Genomic DNA, 27,503 nt, shown 5'->3' on the forward strand with positions numbered 1-27,503 from the left:
TAGTCTTATACTTTATTTCCCTCCACATATGGTGTGATCCAGGGACACTGACCTCCTTACTGTTCCACAAACAAAATGCTTTATCTCTCAGCTCTGGGCATTTTCTCTGGCTGTTCCTCATTCCTGGAGTACTCTTCTTTCTCATCTCCACCTACTGGCTTCCCTCAAGTCCCAATCAAAATCCCATCTTTTATAGGAAGCTTTTCCCAACCCCTCTTAATTCTATTGCCTTCCCTTTGTTTCCTACTTATCCTGTATATAGTTTGTTTCTACATATTTGTTTGCTTGTCTCTTCCATTAGATCATGAGCTTCTTTTTTTAAAAATAATATTTTACTTTTTCTCAATTATATATAAAGACAATTTTTAACATTCAATTTTAAAAAAATATTGAGTTCCAAATTTCCTCCCTCCCTCCCTAAGATGGTAAGCAATTTGATCTGTTATGTATGTGCAATCATGTAAAACATATTTCCATATTAGTCATGTGAAAGAAGAAACAGACCAAAAGAAAAAAAACCATGAAAAAATAAAGAAAGTGCAAAGTAGCATGCTTCAATCTGTATTCAGACTCTATCATTTTTCATCATGAATCCCTTGGGATTGTCTTGGATCATTGTATTGCTGAGAATAGCTAAGTCATGCCACAGTTGGTCATCATACAGTATTGCTGTTGCTATGTACAATGTTCTCCTGGTTCTGCTCACTTCACTTTGTATCAGTTCATGTAAGTCTTTCCAGGTTTTTCTGAAATCAGCTTGCTTGTCATTTCTTATAACACAATAGTATTCCATGAGTATCATATACCACAACTTGGTTAGCCATTCCCCAATTGATTGGCATCTCAATTTTCAATTCTTTGCCACCACAAAAAGAGCTGCTATAAATATTTTTGTACAAAAAGGTCCTTCCTTCTTCTTCTTCTTCTTCTTCTTCTTCTTCTTCTTCTTCTTCTTCTTCTCTTCTTCTTCTTCTCTTCTTCTTCTTCTTCTTCTTCTTCTCCTTCTACTTCTTCTTCTTCTTCTCTCTCTTTCTCTCTCAGAAACAGACCTAGTAGTGTTTTTGCTGGATGAAAGGTATGCAGTTTGATTGCCCCTTTGGGCATAGCTCCAAATTCTTCTCCAGAATGGTTGGATCAGTTCACAATTCCACCAACAGTGAGGTTTTCCCTTTTCTGTCATATTAGCCAATCTGATAGGTGTGAGGTTGTAACTCAGAGTTGTTTTAATTTGCATTTCAATATGGATTAATATTGATTTAGAGCATTTTTATATGACTATGGATAGCTTTGATTTCTTCATCTGAAAATTGCTTATTCATATCCTTTGACAGATTGTGAGTTTCTTAAAGACAGACACTATCTTTTGCCTCTTTTTGTAACCCCAGCACTTAGCACAGCACCCGGCACACAGTAGGCACTTAATAAATATTTATTGACTATTTACTATAATAGAAATTAAAATATCTTAGTAGTATTATGAGAATGGTTTTGATCTCAATGACCCGTTGAAAATGTCTCAGCAATCATCAGGGATCACTGGACCACACTTTGAGAACCACTGGAAAAAACAATTTCTAAGATCTCCTTCAGGTTAAGTCTATGATTTTATGCTCTCTGAGGTTGTTTCCCATTCTGTCAAAAGACATCTTTGGACTCGATGATCTTTAAGGTCCCTGACAGCTCTAGGTCCTAGATACTGGAAGTCTTGAAAATAAATATTTCTAAGAGGAGGAGGGTTTTAAGCACAGATCTAGGTCAGCCTTCCAGTCAGCTTGAAGCTTTAGCTTCTCCTCCTTGGTGTGTAAAGAAGTAACTCGTGATATTTATGAGACACAGCAAAATATTTATTATTGATACTGCCTAGAAAAGAACTTGAAATAGACAGAATAATCATTTATCACACACATACAACCCTCCCTTTTACTCTCCATTCTCTCAGGAATTTAGGTAAAAGCTTAGCTTCTCTTATTTATGAGACTCATCTCTGGTGTGCCTGACTTATTTGCTAGCAAAACACTTTACTTAGTGCCAGGGCTCCAACTGCCTGTCCAGCTTTGAATTGCAGTGCAAATCACCCAGCTTTTATCATTTAACTTTCCAATTCATGGGATCTTCAGATCATAGATTTGGAGCTAGAAATGACTTTCAAAGTCATCTAGTCCAATCAACCAATCATACATACATACATACATACATGTGTACACACACACACACACACACACACACACACACACACACAGAGTTGAGGCAACTGAAATTCAGGGAAGTTAAATGAAGCACCTACTAACATAAGTAGAAAGTGTCAGAGCCAGGTTCCGAGCCTACTTCCACTGACTCCAGATCCAATACTCTTTCCATAGTATCATAATTCCTCCAAAAAGAGATTCAAGGGGTTCTTTGCTCTGTTAAAAATTCAAGGACAATTTTTTTCTTATGCAGATGGCTATTATTATTATTATGGTAAAGGCAGATGCATTATTCTAACTGCTTATACTTATCATGAGGCAGCTGGTGACTCAGTGAATAGAACACTGGGCCTGGAGTCAGGAAAACCTGAGTTCAAATCCAGTCTCAGACACTTCCTAGCTGTGTGACTCTGGACAAGTCACCTAACCCCTGATTGCCTAACAAAATGGATCCACTGGAGCCAATGGAGAAGGAAATAGCAAACTACTCCAGTATCTTTGGCAAGATAACCCCAAATGGGGTCATGAAGGGTGGTAGGATGGGACTGAACAACAACAATAACAACACCATTGTAAACAATTATGGTATAGGCAGATAGATTATTCTGTCTCTGCCTATATTATTAAAAAAAGGAATTTTCTTCCTTTTTTGTTTGGAGGCAATAGGAGTTAAGTGACTTGCCCAGGGCCACATAGCTAGTAAGTGTTTGAGGCAAGATTTGAACTCAAGTCCTCTGTACTCCAGAGCCAGTACTCTACCTACTGCATGGCCTAGCCAACCTTCCCAAAGGAATTTTCATTATTTTTATTTACTTATGATTTACTTATGATTCATATTCAAATTCCAAAAATAAATTTGAAGGGCAACATTTTTTTCATTCAATTTTATTTCATTTTCAGTTCCAAATTCTCATCCTCCCTCCACCCTTCCCTTACCCATTGAGAAAGCAAGAAATATAAAACCCATTACAAATATGAAGTCATGAAAAAAAATTTCCACATTATTCATGTTCTTAAAAAAAAAGGAAAAATAAAAGAAAGAAAGAAAGAGGGAAAAAAAATTCAGTCTGTACTCTGAGCCCATCAGTTGTCTATCTGGAGGTGGAGAGCATTTTTCATCATGAATCCTTTGGAACTGTGTGGATTATTGTGTTGATCAGTTACTAGTTGATTATCTTTATAATATTGCTGTTACTGTGTACATGATCCTCCTGGTTCTGCTCACTGCACTTTGCATCAGTTCACATGAGTCATCCCAGGTTTTACTGAGACCATGCCCTTCATCATAGGACAAATAATCCAAATAACCTCACCACCAAAGTATCAAAGCTAATCTCACAACTTCAAATTTTGATTCATTTTTCTCTACTAGTATTCAAACTCTCATTACTTTCATAATAGCTGTGTGATCATGGGGAAATAATTTAAACTCTTTGAGTCTCAGTTTCTTCATTGGTATGATGGGGATAATAATACTGGTAACATCTACTGCTTGAAATTATGATGATTAAATGAGATAAAGTAAGTCAAATGTGTTATAAGTATCCGCCTCACTGTGGTCCAGTCACACAAAATTCCATCTTTTCTTTCCATGTCTTTCTTTGCAAAGGTTTTCCTCTGTGCCTAGGATGCAGTCTCTCCTCACCTCAGCTTTTTAGAATTCTTAGCTTCTTCAAAGCTTGATCTGAGAATGCTACTTCTTACATGATCCTTCTAGCTGCTAATAACTCCCTCAGCCAAATAAGCTCCTGGCTATTTTGTATATAGTTTGACCTCACACATATGTTGTTTCTCCAAAGAATAGAATGTAAGCTCTTTGAGAGTAGGGATTGCTTTGGTTTTGTCTCTGTATCCCCAGAATCTAGTAGAGTGCTGGGCTAGCATATATTTAATAAATGTCAATTCAGTAGTCAACAAAATACTCAATAAACATTTATTAAGTGTCCACTGTGTGCCAGACCTTGCCTTAAGTGCTGGGGATAAAACTATGGAAAAATCAGGGCAGCTACATGGCACAATGGATAGAGCACTGTCCCTGAAGTCAGGAGGACCTGAGTTCAAATCCGGCCTCAGACCAAACACTTGACACTAGCTGTGTGACTCTGGGCAAGTCACTTAACCCCAACTGCCTTTAAAAAAACCCCCAAACTATGGAAAATCAGTCTTTGCCCTCAAGAAGCTTACAATCTAATAGAGAAAAAGAATATACAAAGCTGAAAAGTATGTGGGGGTAAGGGGGGGGCCAGGTCAAGGTATGGTGGAGAACTCAGAGAAGTCCCAAAGTAGTGTAGCCAGGTGAGAAATGAGAAAATGATTCACTTTATTACAATTATTGATAATATTTATAACAATAATACTAATTATATGTGTGTATGTATATGTATAGATACACACACACACACACACACACACACACACACACATATATAATTACAAACTTTGTTTTGGTGGTGATGGCGGTAGCTCTTCCAATAGAATGTAAATTCTATGAGGGCAATTTGTTTCAACTTCATATTTATTCTCCAGGGCCTGGCATAGTGCCTGTCACGTAGTAGGCATTGAAAAAATGGTTGTTGAATAGAATATAATGGAGTTTGGGGGAAGCAATGGGCTTTTTTTTTTTTAGTAATGGGCTTTTAAACAATTATTGATTAAAAGCAAATTTAGCCTCATTTTTTTGTGAACAGAAAATAGTCTCATGGTGGCTACTATCAGGGCAACCCCTCCCCACCAAGAAAAACTTGCTTTCACTGAATTGACAGTCATGGATTTATAACTTCAGGGGTCTAGAGGCCTGACCTACAGAAACCTATTGCTCATAAGCTCCCTGCTTTAGTTAGGGGATCACACACCTTTCCAGAGTCCAGTATGTTTTCTATTCCTGGTTGGCAGGAAGATCAAAGGTTTGTGTTTTTCCCCCCTTTTTAAGTCATTTGCTACCGTAGACATCACAGAACACTATTTTGTTTCAAAAGCCAAGCCAAACTATCTGCTTGATGAAGGGGGCAGGCTCCTTCTTGACGGGGCCATCTTTAAGATCTGAATCTTATTAAACTGTATTTCTAGGGCTGCTTGACCCATCTCTTTGGTGAACTTTGATTATTAAACAAGATTGTTGGGTCTTGGAACTACGAAGACAAGGCTACCTCACGTCCTTGTTGTCCTTCTGGAGACGGTGGCCTATGATGTAATCAGTTTTCCCATATTAACTGGCCCAGAAAAACAGAAGAGGCCTCTGTGTGATGGGAGCCTGCAGCCTAGCCTTCCTCCAACCAGCAGTTTGCTTGTATTTCTCCCGGGACACCTGATGACTCCAGTGAGAAAAGCAAGGATGACTTTTTTTTTTAATTAGGATAGCGATTTTCCCACTTTTGCATTAAAAACCAAGCCAAACAAAAATTTCAGCTAAAAGAATTAAAAATCACAAGGAGGTACTGAATTTACCAGAGAACTAAAAGAGATCTTAGAGATGGATGGGTCATTCTAGCTCAAGTGCCTCATTTTATAGGTGAACAAATTTCAATGAAATGAGATTATCTGCCCAAGTCACTCCCATTCCAGACTTCTCCCTCACTTTTCTTCTTCTGTTGAGGGCATCATCATCCTTCTAGTCACCCAAGTTAGCCAACTTGAAGAATGTTCCCCTCTTTATTCTTCCATACCCCTTGGCACAGTATATCCACTGGGCCTGGAATCAGGAAGATCTGAGTTCAATTCTGGCCTCAGACACTTACTGGTTGTGTGACCCTGGGCAAGTCACTTAACCCTGCTTGTCTCAGTTTCCTCATTAGTAAAATGAGATGGAGAAGGAAATGGTAAACCATTATAGTGTCTTTGCCAGAAAAACTCCAAATGGGGTCATGAAGAGTCAGACATGACTGAAAAACAACTAAACAACAACCACCACCCCTCATATCCAATTATTTTCAAGTCTTGTAAACGCTACTTCCATATTTCCCTCATCTTCCCCATTCTCTGCATTCACAAAATCATTATCCTCTACTCTAGAGATGTCAAACATGCTTTCTATGCCATGCAGTAGCCAACAACACTCCCCAATTCAGCCGGAACCATATGAAAATGTAACTGAGCAATATTTAATAAAATAAAAAAAATACAATAGGACACAGATAATGTTAACATGTGGTTTTCAAAGTAAAAATGCAATTGGTAGGCATCCTTATTATGGTTTCATGCCCATCCCCTTCCCCCTTTCTATTTGAGTTTGACAGCACTATGCTACCCCATTAACTGTTTCCTGAACTACTGAAATTGCCTCTTAATTGGGCCCCCTGTTTCAGGGCTTTTTCTTCTTCAGTCTATCCTCCACACAGTTACCAAAGGGAGAGTTCCATTGCACAAAGCTCTTACTATGTCATTCTCTCTCTGGCTTTCTCCCTTTTGACAGGAATCCTGTGTTTAGTATTTAAAGCCTTTCACAACCTGGTTCCAACTGACCTTTTCAGGCTTATTAAACATTATTCCCCTCTGTGTACTCTGTGGCCCAGTCAGACTTGGCTTCTTACTGTTCTTCATATACAACATTACATTTCATACATCTGTGTGTCTTTGTCTAGGCCCCTTGGTTGAAGTACATTCTCTCCTCACCTTCTGCCTTTTAGAATCTAGAATTCTTTTCAAAACTCAGCTCAAGAGCCATCCTATATTCCTACTTGCCCTTGCATCTCCCTCTAACCTCACCTCTAGAGTTGCCGTACATTTACTTTTGTATTTATATGTGTATGAGTTGTTTCCTTGATAGGACCTAAGCTCTTTGAGGTCATTTTGTTTTCTTTGAAGACCCTGAGTCAAGCTTAGAGTTTGAGTTAAATAACTGCTTGTTGATTGATTGAAAGTGCATAGTCACACAAATAATAAGTAGGAGAGCCTCCAGCAAACTCAGGTCTCCTAACTCTCAGTCCAATGTTCTTTCCCCAACATCAATCAATCTATCAAAATAACAAGCATTTATTGAATGCCTACTATTTGCTAGGTGCTAAATACAAAAGCAGAAATAATCTTTGTTCTCTAGGAACTTATATTCTATCATGGTTGCTTCCCTAGGACTCGTATCAACTATTCAATCAATTAATCCACAAGTATATACCAAGACCTTACTATGTCAGGTACTGGGCTTATCTCTGGGGCATGAAGAAAAAGAGCAAAACCAGTCCCTGCCCTCAAGGAGTTTATATTCTAATGGGGGCAACAACATGTATATAATTATATCTCTACAAGACATATACGGAGTATAGGTGAAAGCTTACCTTGGAGAAGACACTATCAGCTGGGGTCATCCTGCAGCAACCAGAAAAGACCCCACGAAGAAAGTGGCATTTAAGCTGAGTATTGAGAGCACTTAAGGCATAAGGGGTGAGGGTGGGCAGCAAGTACACAGGATAGAGATGTTATATGTCAGGAACAAGCTGGTTTGGAGGACAAGCTAGGTAGAGGGAAGTTACAAATAAAGGCAGGAAGACAGGAAAGATGGAAAGGAGCCAGGATGTCAACAACTTTAAATGCCAAACAGACGAGTTTATACTTGATCTTAGACATGAGTTCAAATTGGAGTTTGTTGAGTATGGGGGGATGACATGTTCAAAGCTATGGCTGAAAAGAATTTGCTTTGGCAGTTATGTGCAAGATGGACTTGAGTGAGAAGAAACTTAAGGCAGGGAGACCAATTGGAAGGCGATTGCAGTGGTGAAGCAAGAGGTGATAAAGGCCTAAAGGAGGTCCAGGATTCTGTGACTAGAGAGAAAGGAGATTTAATGAAGATAAAATAAAATAATGTTTGTAAAGTGCTTAGCACACCCAACACAGAGTAAGAGCTATAAAAATTATAGTTATCATTATTATTTTTATTATTATAATTCATGGAAGAGATGCTATGGAGAAAGAAATAACAAGCTTTGATGACTGATTAGATATATAGGATGAGTGAGAAGGAGGAATTGAAGATGCCACTGAAATTCCTAACTTGGGTCACTAGAAACATTTCTATGTTTTTGACAGTAACATGGAAGTTTGGAAGAGAAGTAGGTTTTGGGGAAAATATAATGAGTTCTGTTTTGGATATATCTAGTTTGGGTGACTATAGAACATCCAGTTTGAGATGATGCATTGATGTTGGACTGGTGTTCCAGAGAGAGATTAGGATTAGATATACGGACCTGTGAATCATTTGTCTAAAGATGATAATTGAACCCATGGGAGCTGATAAGGTCAACTTTCTCCCCAGAAAAAAGGATTTCTTGATACCAAAATCCATGCCACTTTCAAATGGTTCGTCATCATAAACAAACATGGCATTATCAATGGAAATGACATTAAACAAAACTAACTCCCCAATCAAAGGCTACTCCCTCCCTTTCTGGTTCTAAGATGACTGTCAACTGAGTTTTGCTCAGTCTGAGCAAACTGTGGAATATGAAGGTAATGGAATAATATTGTGACCTAAGAAATTACAAAAGAGACAATTTCAGAAAATCTTGGATAATAATGAACAAGAACAGTTTATAAGGGACAACAACTTTACAAAGAAAAACAAGTTTGAAAGATTTAAAAACTCTAATCAAAATAATGACAAAACAGGACTCCAGAGGACTGATAGTAAAGTATGCTATTCTTCTCTAGACAGGAAGAAGATGGATTCAGGGTATATGCTGTGACATACGTGTGTGTGTGTGTGTGTGTATGTGTGTGTGTGTGTGTACACATGACCACAGAGGGGATTTGTTTTGCTTAATTGTGCATATTTGTCACAAGTGTTTTGTTTTTCTTCATTTTTTTTCCTGAATGGAGGTAGAAAGGATAGAAAAAATATATTTTTTGTTAATTGACAAAATTAAGTTACCAAAAAAAAAAAAGACTTAAGAACTCTGATCAATGTAATGACTAACCAGTGTCTCTAGAGAAGCTGTTATGAAGCATATTATCTACCTCCTGACAGAGAACTGATGGACTCAACATGCAGAGACATTCATTTTTGGACATGGACGTTGTATGGATCCATTTTGCTTGACTCTGCTTATTTTTTTAAATGAGTTTCTTTTTCTTTCTCTCTGTTTTTTTAGAGGGGGAAGGTGTTTGAGGAGTATGGGCATTAGTAACATAATGACCAAGGGAAAAAAGGCTTTTGAAACATTTTTAAAAAAATGTACAGGGGAGAACAGAAGCAAATTCAGAAGGAAGTACAGACAAGCAGGACAGTTTTGAAAATAATTAGAATGCATTACATACTTCAAAAATAAATCCAAGTGGCATAAAAAGTAGATTTATGGTTTCCCATATAACCCTCTTTTTTGTGTTCTGCTGTATATATAGGAAGGTGCTTAAGTTCAAAATTTAAAAAAAAATTTAAATAAAGAAAATGTATTATTACCATCTGTTTTGCCACTCCACCTTAAGAATTATGGGACCTTTCCATTTGATTTGTAATACCTGTTGTCACCCCACCCCAATTAGAGTTTGAGCTACTTGAGAGTAGAGAGTGTTTCCAACTTTCTATTATGTATCCAGTGCTTAGCATAGTTCCTAATAAATGCTTTCCCCCCCATTCATTCATTCAGCCATTTGTTCATTCAGTTATAGATCTCAATGACTTTGCACTAGCTATCCCCGCATCTGAAGATGGTTCTCCTTTACCTCTGATGGCTAGAATCTCTGGCTTCCTCCCCCAAGACTTAGCTTGCCTCCTTCATATGGCCTGTAACAATTTATTTTCTTTCTCCCAATTGCTAGAGCCTTCTCCTCTAAGGTGATGCAGTGGACAGAGTGCTGGGCCTGAAGTTAGGAAGACTGATCTTCCTGAGTTCAAATCTAGCCCCAGATACTTACTAGCTGTGTGACCTTGGACAAGTCACTTAACCCTGTTGCCTCAGTTTCCTCATCTATAAAATGAGCTGGAGAAGGAAATGGCAAACCACTCCAGCATCATTGCCAAAAAAGCCCTAAAAGAAGTCACCAAGAGTTGGACATGACTGAAAAACGAGTCAAAAACAAGAACAATACCGTATAAGCATCTTGTATATAATAGAATATAAGCTCTTGGTAGTGGGACCGCAGGGACTGTTTTTGACTTTTCAGTACGTGGCATATATTAAGTACTTAATAAATGCTTGTGAATAGATGGATAGATTGTGTTGAATTTTCTCTTTTTCGAGTATATTTTTCTGGTTCCCTCCATTAGGAGAGGAGCTGCTAGCTGACTAATTCACAAAGCAAATTTTGTTACCGCTTTGTCACCCTCATATCCTTGGCACATTCCCAAGTGCCTAGGACAGTGCTCTGGTCAACAGGGCTCAACTGTGGTTATTGACTTACTCTATGCCTGCAGTACAAAAGTATTTGATGACTCTGGGTTCCAAATGTTTTTCTTTGATTGTGAATTAGATATATTTTTCATTCACTTTCAGTTCTTATTTAGCAGACAGCCAAATGAGTGCTGAGAGACATACTGGTCTCAGTAATGCTGTCTTCCTTTCTGAAATAATTTCTTTCATCTGTATTATTGCCAGATTCAAATGGCTTAGTGTTCACTCACACATTTTCAATGAATGATTGTGCAAGAAATGTTGATTTTTTTTTAATAACACTTTTTTTGGCCCATTTAAACTTTAAAAAAATTTAACCTCCTTAAACCTTTAAGTGAAGAATTTTTTTTCTCCCCCTTTTCTTTGTTGCTGATACCACCCCTAAACCTGACCTTTCACTCTCAGTTATTTATTGCAAAGCAAGCAGAACAGAAATTCTAATGCCTAGTCTTTGTTATTAAAATTTTATTTTCAGCTTCTGTTTAGGATTTTTCTATTTTTTTTTTTGTAAAAGGTTCTTTTCCATCTATCCAGACCCTGAAGTCTCAATTCCTTCTTATTTGTCCCATCTCTGTACCCTCCTTACTCTTTCTTTGTGAGTGTTAGAGTTAGGAAAGACTGATTAAAATTCTGCCTCTGACATTCAGTAGTTCTGTGACCATGACATGGTAAGAGCATTGGACTTGGAGTCAAGGAAGAACTGCCTTCAAATTATATTTGACCCTCACTAGCTATGTGATCTTGGGTAAATATCAGCCTCTCTGATCCTCAGTTTCCTCATCTGCAAAATGGTGATAATTCCAATAGCATCTACCTCAAAGAGATCAAGTGAGATAATATATGTAAAATGTTTTGCCACATAACACATCACTTGTCATTATATTTCCTCCACTGTTTTTCAGGGTCCCATTTTCTCCCCCTTTTTGCTTCCGGGGCACTCTCTTGAAATCTCCAGGTAGGGTTGGGGGCAGGATTTTAAGGGTCAGAGGCCTGCTGCTGTTAAAGGGGAGGATTTGGGGGAGACTCCGTTGCCAGACATAGCTGCTCCCTTTTCCCTCTCAAAAACCAGGAGCTTGCTAGCCCACGAATGCTGGGATGGGACATTTGCCCAAATTCTTCCTAGGTTAGTCCGAGACTCTTCAACTATAGGAAATTAAATAGCCAGTTTCTTTAGATGACTCCATCCTTGTTTGTCATAACTCTGCTGCTAGTTATTTTGGTCTCCGTGACTTGTGGCTGTACCATGATTAGTGTTTGATTACTATCACCAAAGTGACTAAAAGATGAAAATAGAAGCCGCAACAGGAAATAAACAACTGCAAATGAGATATTTTATTCCATATTCCCTGCCAGCAACTGATTAGAATCAAATTCATTCATAATAGTTGGGGGGGATTTCTAAACTTTTTTTTAAGGCCCAGAGGAAGCAGGAAAGGTACAGATGTCCCTCACATTTATATTTGTGAAACAGAATGGAAAGGAAATTTTCCATGGACTAGCCATGGACCCTTCTCTGCAGTAGGGACCCATCCTACCCAGTAGTTGAAGACTCAAATTGCTTGTTTGTTTAAAGTTTAATACCACTAATCTATTCACAGGACTATCTAAATCTTTGTTTGCCTTTACAAAGATTTGTTAATCCAGTTATTTAGTCTCTTATTCAAAGGGCTACAGAATATGGGGGGAGGGGGAGACCATAAGTAGCCCAAAGTTCTGGTTTGAGATTCTTGTCTCATCTTGGCAATTTCTTCAAAAGGAACCATGAAGGAGAGGGAAGAAAGGGAGAATTAGAAAAGGTTTGCTATTAATACCAAAATGAGGGGTCATTGATGTAAAAAGAGTGGATAATTCATAACGATGGATGCTTGCCCCTATAATTCAACTCCTTTGGAAAGTTTTGGTTCAGTGAGTTCAATGGAAAGGGAGAAGCAATGACCAGGATGAAATACCCATCTAAAGTCTGGATTCAAACACAGTATAAATGAGAAAGAAAGGTGGTGTGACATAGGTGACCAAAAAATGACCTCTTAGGAAGAACTGCCTTCAAGTTCCACCTCTGATGTGTGATGATGCATACTGACTATGTGACCCCAGGGAAGCTACTTATCCTCTTGGTCCCCCAGACAACTCTCTAAAACAAGACATTTTAGGGCAGGTGCCCATTTGCTTTGGTTGTGGAAATTTCTTCATCAGGAGTTTCTTACGGCAGGGAAATAAAATTCCCTTCCTCGCCCCCCCCCCCCCCCCCCCCAGAACAACAACTACAAACCCCATGAGAATAGGACATAAATGGCACATATGCCTGTGTGCTATCTAGCCATGCCCTTGACATAATAATACAGCATTTGATCCTCACTACAACCCTAAGAAATAGGTGCTATTATCATACCCATTTTGTAGATGAGTAAATTGAGGCTGAGAGAGATTAAATGACTAGCCCAGGGTCACACCGCTGGTAAATATTCAGGATAAAATTTGAACCCAGGTGTTTCTGAATCCAATGCTAGCACTCTCCACTCTGCCACTTCGATGATGAATAGGAGAAAAGTTAACACTATTTTCCAAAATTTTTGAAATGAGGAAACATTTTTTGTTAAGATTCTCAAGTTAGCTAAGAAATAAATATGTTAGAGCTAGGGCATTTGTTTTCTATTTATTAGATTCCATCCTAACATCTGATGGCCAGTCTCACAAAATGTTAGAACTGGGAAAAGACCTCAGAAATAAGTTAGTCCAATGTCTTAATTTTATAGATGAGAAAACCAAGGACCAAATAGGTGAACTGATTTGCCCAAGTTATAGCTAATTAGTAACGAATGTAGACTCCAAATGTAGTGTTCTTTCCCATAGTGGGCTTCCTTTGGAAGGTGAACTGGCCTTATTTTTTTTTTCTGAACCCTCAAGAATTGTATTCCAGTCTTCTTGACAAATCTGAATTGTCAAGGGCCAGATTCTTCCTTCCCATCTCCATTTCCTGTGTGTGTAACTTAGCTAGCTTTCTGATTAAAACTCATACATACTTTGTTGTTGTTTAATGACTTTTTGTGGCCCCATTTGGGGTGGCAAAGACACTGGAGTACCATTTCCTTTCCTAGCTTGTTTTATAGATGAGGAAACTGAGGCAAACAGGGTTAAGTGACTTGCCCAGGGTCACACAGCTTCTAAGTGTCTGAGGTCAGATTTGAACTCAGGAAGATGAGTCTTCCTGACTGCAGGTCCAGTACTCTTAATTAACTGCACCACCTAGCTGCCCCAGACATGCCAATGTATTTCATTAGACCTTACAGTTGGAAGGAACCTTAGGGATTTACAGATAGGGAAAATATGACTCAAAGAAGAAATGACTTGTGCAAAGTGACACAAACCTGAGATTCAAATTCAGGTCTTTTGACTCCAAATCCAGGGTTATTTCCACAATGAGAGGGTCCCTTTCCTATTTTCAATAAAAAGTTTAATCAAAGTACATAGTTTAGAGAAACATGTTCTCTATCAGCATCTAGGCATTCTATAGCTATTCAGTTTCCCAGTTTTTGAACCCATCCTTCAGAAATGTGTTTAATGATATCTGTTAGAAGTTGATCACACAACCTAAAAGGATAATGTGCTTTGGCTTATTTAGTTTTTTCACTCACACCTTATTCAGTCACCCACCCTTCTACGTTGCAGGTAATTTGAAGTTACTAAAATATCTGAGAGAATCTCTTAATCTCAAGTAGTTAACAGTCTAGCAAGGGAGATATAAAATTCCTGCTTTCTAATAACAGCTTAAAGTTCACATTTCTTGTCCAGTTAGATGAAATTCTCTCACTTTGAATGTTCACTTTTTAAAAACTCATATTGCTATTTGCTGCCTGTCCATGTCTAGAGGGCAGCTAGGTGGCGCAGTGGATAAAGCACTGGGTTTAGATTCAGGAAGGCTCATCTTTATGAGTTCAAATCTGGTACTTACCAGTTGGGTGACCCTGGACAAGTCACTTAACCCTGTTGGCCTCAGTTCCTCATCTGTAAAATGGGCTGGAAAAGGAAATGGCAAACCACTCTAGCATCTCTGCCAGGAAAACCCCAAACAGGGTCACAAAGTCAGACACATATGTCAAGCATGCTAGTTTTTTTAAATCAATAAATACTAGGCATTAATATGTTTGTATATGAATTTGAAAATATCAACTTAACTGTCACCTCCCCAAAAGGATCTTTTCTGATCCCCTTCCCCAAGCTTTCTGCAGACCTTCACACCCTGACATTCCTTTGTATCTAATATATATTTATTATTTACTTATCTGTGTTATTATTTTTCCCCTCTAGAATATATGTCCATTGAGGGTAGAAAATATTGTAATGTTTGTCTTTGTATCCTAAAGAGCCCCTCCAAACTGCACTCGGAGCAAACGTTTGTGGGCATGAATAGAACATTTGTCTTGTATAAACATTTTATTAAGATTCTCTGAATTCCGTGTGACCCAGGGCAAGTCGCTTAACCTTCACTGCCCCAGGCAACTTTCTAAATTGCACAGAAGGTGCTGATCTGTGTTGGAAGCAGGAGCTCCTTCCAGGAAGCTCTCTACCCAGATACGATCAAAGGTCCAGTTCAAAAAGGGGGGAAAAAATCATCTGAATGTTCAGTTCCTCACTCTTATCGCCAATTTACATTTATTAGGGCTGGCTGCCTAGATAGTCGAGGAGTAAATAGCACTTCATGTTTTCGGTGTCTGCAACACTTGGCATCGTGTCTGGCATATCGTAGGCGCTTAATAAATGCTGCGAGTTGACTTACTGAAGAAATATGGGCAAGATAAAATTCCTGATCCTCAACATTATAATATCTAAGAGAAGCCATCATCATCCATGTCACTAAGGGCATATGTTGCTATATCCATTTCTTCTACAAGAGCCATACATTTCAAGGCAACCGATTCAACCTTTGGTTAAGTTGTGTTCGTGAGAGTTGAATGTTGCGTCTACATATTTACTTACGAAATAAGAAATCTGCAGGTCACTACCTCCAGCACTGCCTCCCTCCTTCCCTCCATTCACCCACCTCTTCGTGTTGGGAGTTGCCAAGATCCGGTACGAGCCCCACTCTACACATCACAACCCTAAACACATTCCAGAGCTGTTCACAATACAGACTTCCCATGTAATCACCGAAACGAGAGCGTGGAGGGGAGCGAGAAAGGACTGAGGTCACATTCTCGCCCGGCTCCCCACCCCTTGGCCAGAGCTCTGCCCGTTCCCCTCCAGTATAGACTTCCTGGGGCTCCAGTCCAGTCTAGTTTTAAATGTCTTCTTAAAAGAGGACAGAGCTCCCCCCTCCTCCCTCGGGAGGCTGCTTCGCAACAAGCCCAATAGATCTCACGGTCAGGACTCTCGATCTCTTTAAATGAATGAACTGGGGTGAGGGGAAGCGGAGAGGAAAGATTGTGGGGGGGATGCGCAAATCCTGTATTGCACAGGGGCAATCAACACCCAGAGTAGTCTGCTGATACAACCCCCATTCTTGACTTTTTGTTTTTGGTTTTGCTTTTAAGATTTTCTCTTTGCTGTAACTCTTCCAGCCGACCTCATTTTATATATAGTATATAGATGATAGATAGATAGATAGATAGATAGATAGATAGATAGATAGATAGATAGATACCTATACGCACGCACACAAGCACACACATATATAGGGAATCTGGCTTTTTTCTCTCCACCTTCTCTTTTCTTCCTTTCTTTCTCTTCCTTCTCCTCAGTTTCTCTTTCTCTCTCTCTCTCTCCCCAGAATTCAGGAGGAGGGAGTAGGAAAGGAAAGCGGGGAGGAGGGGGTTTGGTAAGGAGAAGAAAAAGAAATAGCTTTTAGAAACCCGATCTGTTGTTTGCGAAACACAATCGCTTTTTTTTTTAAAGCGACAGGGTGTCTAGACGGTCACGTGTCCAGGCCGGAGCCGGGCGCGCCACTGCGCAGTGGAACCAGCGAAGCAGAGAGAGCCAGGGAGAAGTGGGAGGGGGGTGTGGGGGAAGGAGGAGGAGGAGGAGGGCGGGGAGGAGGAGGAGGAAGAGAAGAAGGGGGGGTGAGAGGGAGGGAGAGAGAGTGTGTGCAGGAGGCGGCGAGCTTCAGACACACATACATACACACATACGCGCATACACGGGAGCTAGGTCCGCGACTAGAGCGAGGTGAGAGCCAATACAGGCTGGAGGCAGGAGCTGTTCGGATCCTTCACTGCCCCCCTCGACCTCCCGGAGTCTTTACCCTGCCCTCGGGATTGCAAAGCACCGGAGCCCGGCTCCAGAAGCCAAAGGCAAAGACTAAGAAGAAGGACACCCCACATTAAAAAAAAAAATTCCCCTCTGCCTCCTCCGCAAGGCAAAGCCTGCTGGTCCCCTCCCTCCCCAGAAGAAGGAGGAAAAAAAAGAAAAGGGAGGAGAAAATAGGAGAGAAGAAGGGAACCCAAGCTTTTTTTTCTTGCTGCTTGCTGCCCGGCGCATTGGGAGGAAAATAAAAGTCGGAGAGGCCAAAGGAGAAGAGAAGGAGGCGGAAAGTAAGCAGCCACCCTCGAGGGAGCCCCGAGCCCAGACAAGCGACTGCCTGCCGTGCTTTTTTTTTTTGATCTTTCCTCCTCCTCCTCCTCCTCCTTCTCCTTCTCCTCCTCCTCCTCCTGCTTGCTTGCGTGTCTGCAGCCGAGGCGAGGAGCCTGGGCGAGGAGCAACCCCGAGAGGAGGAAGACACCGCTGCAGTAGCGTTTGCTAGAGAGAGCCAGCCAGCCTGCGAGCTAGAGAGCGAAGCCGACGCCAGTCTCACCTCTTGTCAGCCTCGGCATCACCCCCTCTCAGATCTGTTTTTTCTCTCGTCTCCCTCCTGCCAGCCGTGGGGCCTGGAGGAAGTGGGGACGGGGTCACGGAGGGGGAAGCAGGGCTATCTCTCGGAGATCCACCTCGGAAAAACCAGGAGAGCCAGTGAAGGCTGGTGTATTTTTTTTTGGAGGGGGGAGTGGGTGGCTCTTTGTTTTTTTTTTTTCTTCTTTCGCTGGGGTGGTGTAGGAGGGAAGAAAGACGAGAGACTCACTTAAAATAATAATCAGATGAGCATGGTGGGAGAAGCCGATTCAAAGCTTTCTTTGGATTAAAAAAAGATACATATACACATATGTGTATATCTTTGGCAGAAGAAAAGGAGAGGAAGACGAACAGAGCTCCTAGAAGAAAAAAAAAGGATGTTAACTCGTGGATACATTTTTTTCCACCAAATTTTTTTTTGTGATACTTTGTAAACCTTTTTTTCGCCCTTCCTTTTTTTTAAACTCCAATACAACCAGACGTCCCCAGGGCTGCGCCTTGCAGTGGTGATTGTTTTAAATTTTTATTTAGAATATTTGGGCTTCCCCTCTTTTAATTGAAAAATAATTCTTTAGCCAGGCACCTCATGCGGGGTGAAATTCACTTTCTTCCCCTCCCCCTAACCTTCGTGTGGATGGAATTCGTGGAGATCCGGTTACTAAGGATATAGTGCAAAAAAAAAAATTAAATCGCGTGCCTGCCTTTTTTTCTAATTGCCAGCTTCTCACCCCCAAATTAAGTTGCTTAGAGAAGGAGAAAAGAACGTTTTCTCCTGATTCAATCAACGAAACAAAACCTTAAATTTTCCTTTTCCTGAGGTTCTTAGCCTCAGTAAGGAGCTGAGGCTGGAGGTGTTGACATTCAATAGCTACTTCTCTTCGTTCTGCATTTGGGGGGCAGTGAGGAGAGAAGGGAGAACTAGCCCTCCTGAATCCCCGTTTTTTCTCCCTTTTCCTTTGTATCTTCCCTTGGTCAGCCCGGTCTGTTTCCTTTGCGGGGCTGGGAGAGACGACCTGAATCGGGTGCCAGTGGAGCGGGGTGGGGAAGCCGGAGAGGAGCGGTCCCTCCCCTGCCAGGCCCCCCCAAACCCCCCCACTCCCTCCGGGCTCCGAGAGACTGGCGCATGTTACGGAGCGTCCCTCCTGCCGCTGCCGCTCCTGCCCGGGCTCCTGCTGCTGCTGCTGCTGCTGCTGCTGCTGCTGCCGCTGCCGCCTGCGACTGCTGCCCCAACTCGGCGCCCAAATTCTTCATGGTGTGCGGAGGTCATGTTCGCTCCTTAGCCGGGAAACGACTTTTCTCCTCGCCTCCTCGTCCCGCATGTTCAGGACCAAACGATCGGTGCTCGTCCGGCGTCTCTGGAGGAGCCGTGCGCCCGGCGGGGAGGACGAGGAGGAGGGCGCAAGAGGAGGCGGAGGCGGAGGAGGAGGAGGGGAGCCGAGGGGGGAAGGGGCGACGGACAGCCGGGCGCATGGGGCTGGAGGCGGAGGCGCTGGTAGGGGTGGCTGTTGCCTGGGCAAGTCGGTCAAAGGTGCCAAAGGTCACCACCACCACCATCACCACCACCCCTCCTTGGGCGCCGGCGCTGCCGGGGGCTCGGAGGCGGAATTGAAGGCGCTAACCCACTCGGTATTGAAGAAACTGAAGGAGCGGCAGCTGGAGTTGTTGCTGCAGGCGGTGGAGTCCCGCGGGGGCACCCGCACCGCTTGCCTCCTCCTGCCAGGCAGAGTGGACTCCAGGCTGGCGCTGGGGCAGGGGCCGCCCGCGTCCCCTCTCCAGACTCAGCCTACCCAGCCTCAGCCGCCGCCGTCGTCCTACTCGCTTCCCTTGTTGTTGTGCAAAGTGTTCAGGTGGCCAGATCTCAGGCATTCCTCGGAAGTCAAGAGGTTGTGTTGCTGTGAATCTTACGGGAAGAACAACCCGGAGCTGGTCTGCTGCAACCCTCACCACCTTAGTAGACTCTGCGAACTAGGTAAGGAGTTTCCACTTACTTCAAGTATAGCTTCTCTCCTCCCCCGTGATGGAGCAAACAGTATTGGGGTATGAACTTTTTATAGCTGTGTGATTGCATTCTTTTCACCCTGCATAGTTAGTGGGGAAAACTGCTTATAGTGAGGATGCGTTGTGAGGGGGGAACCCCGGGGGAGGTCTTGGACTGAGGTGTACTGTGCCTTCTTCCTTTTCTCCACTCTTCAAGCCCCTGAGTATGATTTGGCGAGAATATTATTCATGCAAACCGTACATGTTGTTCAAAATTAGAGACCGAAAAAGGGGGAGGTGCAAAAAAAGTGTCTTTGCTCCCTCTTGCCCCCACTCAGAGAAAGGAGTAGGAGATGTCTTAGGATGCAGACTAATTGATTCCAAGAGAAGTGGAAGTGCTCCGAGTGACGTGAATCCCCTATCCTTTGGTAAATAGGGAAAGTCAAGTATGATCTGTGGGACTGGGCTACTGAGATTGCAAAGGCAGTTTGAAAAAAGCTGTCTACATAGAAAGCCTGCTATAGATTTCCACCTGGATTGAAGAACAAGAAGTCACTGGGACATTGGGATTCCAATTTTTTCCCCTCCTCCGGAAGAAAGGGAGAGTCCATACGATTACAGGGTCTGGTATTTATCAATGACATGTTGTTGCCCCTTTACAGAGCTCTAGTCCAAAAGGTTTCTCCTTAAAGCGCTATATAATAAACGTAAGCTGTCATTCACTCCCACCCCCCCCCCGCGCCAGTAACACACACACACACACACACACACACACACACACTCTCTCTCTCTCTCTCTCTCTCTCTCTCTCTCTCTCTCTCTCTCTCTCTCTCTCTCTCTCTCCCCCTTGTTTTTGGTGAACCGGGGGCATATTGATTTTGGAGTATTTTTTAATTTAGAACTCCGTTCCCATTGAAGCAGCCCCAGAGTTTCGCGCAGCTCCTAGAAACTTAGAAACTTTCTTGAGTTCTTGGGTGGTTGGGTTATGAAATGGAAATCAGCTGATGGCAGGCAGGTCGATAGGACTTTTCCTCTTTTTTCTTTATATTTGGGTGTGTGGATAGGGGACGAGATGAGTGTGGAGTTATGGGGAGGGTTGGGAGTGAAGGGGGGAATTTTCTTTCTTTCCCTCTTTTCTGTGAAATGTTCTACGTGCTGCTCGGGAGGATTATCCAGCAGCCTGAATCCGTGGTGATTTCCAGAGCTGGAGTGTTTCAGCTCAGCCAGGGAGGCCGGTTCAGACAGTCAGAGTAGCAGATAGCAGTGAGTCTGGCGCCAGGCGGCCTCTTTTGTTTATCTGACAGCAAAATATCAAGGCAATCACCGCCTCCCGGCCCTGCCTCCAACCCCCAGAGCTAAGACAAACAGTTTTGCTAAAAGAATGCCACTGTTATCATAAGTTTCTATCTCTCTTTCTCATGGCTCTGCCTTATTTTCTCTTTACTTTTTTAATTCCAGAGTCTCCCCCTCCTCCCTACTCCAGATACCCAATGGATTTTCTCAAACCAACTGGTAAGTAGATGATTTTAAAGTACATCTAGTGTCTTTAGAAATGGAATGGTTAAGCCGGGTGTGTAGTAAGGGCAGCGGGGAGTCGTTATGCTATTGAATATAGAATGTGCTCCTCATTTTTGGAGGTTTGGGTTTTTCCCAGCAACTTTGTTAGGGCTAAGGGACTTTTTTTTCCCTCCAGGCTTATATTAGAAATGCTTTAAAATATTTTGTTCCTTTGAAGTGTTTTTGTACTCCATGACCTACAGTTTTAAGATGCATAGGCTGTGATATGCATTAGAAAGTGTCAAGGGAGTCAAGAGATAACAGGTTTTTAGAAGAATTCAAAAATTTCTAAAGTGCCAGTGCCCAAAGAGCAAGGGGGGGGAAAATTTCACAAACTCTAACAATTTTCATTTTGATGGATATAGGTTGGTAACCAGGTGGGCAGAGAGAATGTTATTTTCTAAGGCTGCAAAAGGTGATTTGCAGTACAGTTGAGGATAACAGCAACAGCAACAAAATCCTTGCCCTTTTCCCTATGTTACTTCCTATCCCTAGTCACCTGTAAGTCAGCCTTTTCCCATGTTACCTTAAGAATTTTTGGTGGGGGCCACAAAAGTTTCTCAGCCTTGCTCTGCATGCCTGTTGCTTTATAATTGAGTGGCAGGATGCCAGGGCAGAAGCCCATTTGAGGCTGGCACCGGCTCTGTTGCGGTTGTCTGCATAAACTTCTGGTTGGCAGCAGGCTTGGCCTTGTGTTGATAAGTAGGACTGGCATTGTAGAAGGAGAGAAGTGCAGGGGAAATAAGAATGGTGGATAACATCAGGGAGGAGTCCCAGTTTCATGGAGCCACTTCGTATCTCTCTGAAGATTAATTGGCTAAAAGTATTGATTGTAGCACAATTGTCTTTGTGCCTGTGTCCCAGTGTTGGAATTTTTCAAGCTTTTACTTACTAAACGTGTGTGTGTGTGTGTGTGTGTGTGTGTGTGTGTGTGTGTGTGTGTGTGTGTGAGAGAGAGAGAGAGAGAGAGAGGAATGTTAGTCCTGAAGAGGGGCAGAGGCAGCGGAGGTGGGTAAGCAAGCCCCCCCACCCCCCCAGTTCTCCCAAGTGTCCTCTGAGCATCGTTTAACCTTCTGGAATTAAAACAGCTCCAGCACATCATGCCTTTTGTCTGATGGAACTTCTCCTAATTAAAAGTTTTGCTGAGGTGGAGTCATGAATGAAAATACTTTAATGAACAGTGTTCCTGAAGCCCAGATTCCACAGCATGGGCCTCCTCCTCCCCATCTCCCTCAAGTTAGAGAGGCAGTTCCTCCCCTCTAATAAATGGCCTACAAAGCATGTGATATTTTGCTTTCGATTTGCAAAATACCAGATAAATGGTCATTAATGAGGAGATAACTTAGAGCACTGTATTCTTAGAGTGTTAACTGGAATTTACCAGTCTCTGGCTTTCCAAAGAAAGTTACCTGACTGCTGTATAAGTGCTCAAGAAAAAGGGGCAGTGTGATATAATGGGGAAAGTTTTGAATTTCTGTTAACAAACTAAGCTTCTCCCAGGCCCTGTACTTGATATGTGACCTTGCGCTAGTGACTTCACCCTCTGAGCCTCAGTCTCCTCATCTGTCAAAAGAGGACTAGATCATTAGATCAGTGATTCTTTATCTGGAGGCCAATGAACTTTTTAAAAAAAATAATTCTAAGTGTACTTCAATGGAATTGGAGTTGACTTCCATTGTTAGCTTATGTATTTTATGTCTTTAAAAGCATTTTTAAAAGGAATTTCTGAGCTTCCAAAGACTGCCGAAGGGGTCCTTGAAACAAAAACATAAAGAATCCTCCTGATAGGTGCTGTCTCTAAGGTTCCTTCTAGCTCAGATTATTATTTCCTTCTTAGTATTGGGTTTATGGATACTTTGCTAATTTATCCCACTCCTACTTTTTTGGGGGGTTATGAGGTCTGCTGTTTTTTAATTAATAAAATTTAGCATCACCCCTTGACCCTACTGTGTCTCCCTCCCATTTTGTAAAAGGGCAGACTAACATCTTGAAGCTTCTAAGGAAGGCAGGCCAGCTGCCAGCATAAACTTTTAGGAAAGGGGAGCTATTGCCTGCCTGTATGTGGACGTTCTGCAAAGAGACTAGGATAAATCTATTAAGAGGATTTAAGCGTCCAATTTGTTATGCCAGTACCTCATTTTCAGTTAGTGGAGTGATACATTTATTCATTAGCAAGTGTTGACATTAGGTAGCAAAATGTGTGTAAACAGACAAGCCACAAGAGCATGAATGGGCTACTTCGAAAGGGGGAAAAGCTTCTCTACATCAGCCAATAGGAAATAATCAACCCTGCCAATCAGAAACTCAAGAACAACTGGTTACTCACCCAAAAAGTTTTGTTCAGAAAAAGGGAAAACGTGTGTGTGTGTGTGTTGTGTGTGTGTGTGTGTGTGTGTGTGTGTGTGTGTGAGAGAGAGAGAGAGAGAGAGAGAGAGAGAGAGAGAGAGAGAGAGAGAGAGGAGAGAGAGAGCGAGAGAGAAGCGTGCTCGCGCGAGAGCACGAGAGCTAGAGAGGGCACTTGTTCCTTAAGAACTTGGGGGCAGTGACAATGAGGAGAGGAAGCCCCAGATGAAAGGGTCTGTCATTATGAATGGCCATTAGAGAGGCATACAGGTCTGGGACTGCACTGACCTTTTTCTGACAGCTCTTGGGGAGTGAGTGAAGGGACACAGAGACAGAAGGGAAGGGGAATTGGCCTGTTCTGTGCTGTCCCCGAATTTCATCAACACCTTGTATATTTCTGAGTCTCTTTGACCTGGGAATTTCATTCTCCCACATTCTTAAGTTTCTAAGCCCTAGGTTGAATTTGTTTGTCTTAGGTTACTAGGTGAGAATGAGGAACATGGTTTTACAATGGAAAACTGTTAAAAATCATAACCAGTTTAACAACTAAGAGAGTCCCTACCCTGGAGACTCAGGCTTGGGAAGAGGATGTTGGAGGTGGGGGGAGGGTTGGGGCCCTGGGTAAGGCAGGCAGACAGGCATTTCTTTGGAAGAACTATAGGCATTAAAGCTGGGGAAAGCCATTTTATTGCTATAGTTAAAAAATAATCAACTGCAGTTCACAAATGCTAGAGCACAGGGCAGCTTCTGTCGGTGCCTAGTTTTCTGGTCTGTGTTAGGGCATCATCACTGGCCCGTGATCACCACTAGCTTTTATATAGCACTTTAAAGTTTATACCATGTCTGATCCTTACCATAACCCTGTGAGGCAAGGTGCAATGAAGAAACTGAGTCTGAGAGAGAGGTTAAGTAATTTACCTAAGGTCACACAGCTAGTTAAGCATCTGAAGCAGGATTTGAACATAGGTGGCTGCCAGTCTGTCGTGTAAGGAGTGTTGGCCATGTTCATCTACAGAGAACTGAGTTAATAGGCTGCTTCAGCTGCTAAGCATGACTAAGTTTATGAGATGGGACTAAGGGTCACAGGTGTGTGTCCTGTATCTAGAAAAGTCAAGTTGTCTCTTGCCTTTTGCTTCACCTCTCACAGAATTCTGAAGGACTGAAAGGATGGGATTGGGGGTGGAGGTAGAGGCATGTCAGGTAAGTATTGATGGGGTGAGGTTTTTGTTTCAGTGGAGACATTAGCACGCTTTCCTTTGCCCTCGTTGCTAATCCCTGGTTTGTAGGGAAATGAGCTTCAAATTTGTGGCAGAGGATGGAAAGAATAAGTCTCATGGATAGAGATCCTGGCTTAGATAGGGGGTTTGGGTCCTCCTTCTGATACTTAGTGGCTGTGTAACTGTGTAAGCAAGTAATCACTTAACCTCTCTGTTTTAGCAAAGTCTCTCAGAATAAGTTTGGGAAGAGTTGTTCATCTGCCCTGGTAGAATATGTTGTCAGGGTTCTCCCCAGGCACGGCCCCTCCCCCTCAAAGTGGAACTGATGATTGCTTAGGCTACCTTCAATTCTGATGCTGTGGGGTATCCTCTCTGATGAGAAGAATGCTATCACGGAGGAGGCAGGGAAGAGCTCACAGGATACATCGCTTCCCTCTCTGGATCGTCCTGCTTAGCTAGGTTGGGTCCATGCTGCATAGATCTGTAGGCAGCTTGAGGATTTCTGTTCCCAGCGGTGCTTTAGACTTTCCCTTCAGGCCTTCCAGAAAATTTTGTGAGAGAAACTCTCCTGACCTCTGCTTCTGTCATTAGTATTTTGAAAGTCTATTGAAAAGACATCATTGTCTACCTTGATATCCGTTGGGGGGAGGGGGCCTAGTTAGTGGACTCCTTCAACTCAAATCTGTTTTCCTTTGTGACCTGTTAGCTTCCAGAGAAAGACCTCTGGCCTGAGAGGTCAGGGCATTTCCAAAGATCTATTGAGGCACATGGAAGGAAATGACTTCTGTTTTCCTCACAGCCTCTTGTACACATTAGTTGCTTGATAAATATTGATTGTTTTGAAGGTAGGAGTGACATAGACCTTCACTGTGCTTTGGAGGCCATGGTCCTCAGCTGAGTAATAGGTCAAGTCGGTGCTTTCCTTTGAAGACTTGCCTTTGAGGACCCCAAGGTATGAGTTCCATTTTGAATGGATTTTAGAGGCAGCTCCTCCAGACACCTTCTAACATACAGCTCTGTGGTAGAATGACTGATCCGGGGTCAGAATCCTGCAAGGTGGGCAAATGACTTAACTTCCCTGGGGCTTATTTTACTTATCTGTAAAATGGAGAGAGGTAGGGGAAGACTTTAGATGGCTCCGTAGATGGAATGCTGGGCCTGGAGTTGGGAAGACTAGGTTCAAATCCAGCTCAAACACTCACTAGCAGTGTGACCCTGGGCAAGTCACTTAACTTCTGTTTGCCTTAATCCACTGGAGAAGGAAATGGCAAAGCACCCCAGTATCTTTACCAAGAAAACTCATACTGGGTCAGAAAGCGATGGATGTGACTGAACAATTGAACAAGGAGAAGGCTAGATATAGATAGCCCCTGAGGTCTGTGATCCTTTCATATATAAGGAAGGAGTTTGGTTTGATTAGCCAGAGGAAGAGAGCCATGGGGTGGGAAGTCTGGATAGCTGAGATGTAGCCCTGACTCACTGGGTGGCCCTTTGGACTAGTCGCTGCGGCCTCAGTTTACTTCAGGGTGTGTGTCAAACCTGGTATACTTGGCTATTTCACAGGGTGGTAGGGAGAACTAATTAACGTTTGTAAATCTCTTCCTGAGATCAAAGGTGCTGCCTAAGTGCAAATACTATTTCATAAAAACCCTTGTGGTTTGCCAGTGCAGGGCCAAGTTACCTTTGATCTGAGACATGGTTGACACCCTAGAGGGTACCACTTCTTCCCTGAAGTGCTTGGGGGTCCAGGTTTGTCTGTAGTACACATGGTACCAGTTGTAAGAAAAAACTATATGAATGGGGAATTTGCTCAGTTTCTGGGCATGATTTTGGGGACAGTCTGCAGTGGAGGGGTGGGTCTGTAGAGGAAAGGGTTAAAGAGCCTGTGTCTTTGGAACATAGTAAACTCTCCACCAAAGGCATTTAGAAAGTGTAGGGTATACAGTATTTCATAAGTAACTTCATTTCCTGTCTCCTCTATTGTTTTCCATTTGATTAAGTGTATCCTGTTAAACTGTATATTCCTGTTACGAGTTATACTTTACCCTGATAAAATGAGAGTACACACACATTCCCCCCACTCCCCCTGCTTTTTAGGAGAGAACTCTTGAAAAGGAACTTTGTCATGGGCTAAGGAGGAGACTGCTACAGTCCTGTGATAGCCCTGGATAGTAGAGGGGAGGGAGGGGGGAGAGAGAGGAAGGAGGGTGTAGCCTTCCTAGTCTGGAGGTGGTTTAAACTCAAGACACTATACTTAACAAAAATGCCAGCCTTAGGAAAGCCCAGTTCCTAGTATGGAGGAGCCTCTGTTAGCCTTGCTAAGGAAGCAAGGCACTCCCAGCCCTAGGGCAGAGCTTGGAGGTTGGCTTTTGCTTGTTCTTAACCATAGTTGTTAGCCAGAGGTCTGTACTACAAGTTGGGAATGTCATCGTGCCTTAAACAGGAGTGGGTGAATTTTTTGGAGGCCAGGCCTGTTTTATCCAGCAGGCACCTAATACCCCTGTGAACTTGTAGCATTTCTCTGGAGTCAGTGTTGCTATTGAGATTGGCCCCATTTTAGGGAGCAAGAAATGAATTATGAGTTGGCTGGGGCTGGGTACTGTCATTGACTTGCACTTTGTTACATGTGGTTACCTTTTTTTTTGTTTTCTGGGGGTAGGGTGGGGTGGGGTGGAGGGGACAGTTGCTTGAGGTCTGTGATTGTCTAGTTTTTGCATTTGTGTCTCCAGTCTCTAACTTTGTGTTTTTAGCTCATATGGTAGGCATTTACTAATGAATGTTTGCTGCTTTGAAGGTAGGGGAATCTTTGCCTGAGATCCCCTGAAGCTTTGGCATCATCAATAACACAGAAGGTTTATTGAATGTGTTAGTGTTGGGCACTTGGGATCCAAAGAAGCACGGAAGGTTTACAATCTAGCTGGGAAGATGGCTATTTAGCCAAGACACAATCTGATAAAAGTTATGAGGCTGAAAAGGAAAGGGAGAGGACTGGTGTCACCAAGGAAGCCTTCACCAAGAAGATTAGATGGATGTGAGTTGGGTTTTGCAGTATGCCTAGTATGGAGCCTTTTGGAAATAAGCCTTTTTTC

At 42.5% G+C, this 27,503-nt stretch overlaps 1 protein-coding gene across 2 annotated transcripts in view; it reads left to right on the forward strand.

The window, feature by feature from the left end:
• The first annotated feature begins 16,566 nt into the window (after positions 1-16,566).
• The window catches only part of SMAD7 (SMAD family member 7), a 35,221-nt gene continuing 24,284 nt past the window's right edge, over positions 16,567-27,503 (forward strand). For both annotated transcript variants that reach the window (XM_020985813.2, XM_078153264.1), the window contains exons 1-2: positions 16,567-19,289; positions 20,756-20,809. In XM_020985813.2, the coding sequence (XP_020841472.1) occupies positions 18,638-19,289; positions 20,756-20,809 (706 nt within the window). In that variant the 5' untranslated portion in view covers positions 16,567-18,637. The remainder of the gene's footprint in view (positions 19,290-20,755; positions 20,810-27,503) is intronic.

Source organism: Phascolarctos cinereus, unplaced genomic scaffold (assembly GCF_003287225.1).
Source record: "Phascolarctos cinereus isolate Bilbo 61053 unplaced genomic scaffold, phaCin_HiC Scaffold_4;HRSCAF=312, whole genome shotgun sequence".
NCBI lineage: Eukaryota > Metazoa > Chordata > Mammalia > Diprotodontia > Phascolarctidae > Phascolarctos > Phascolarctos cinereus.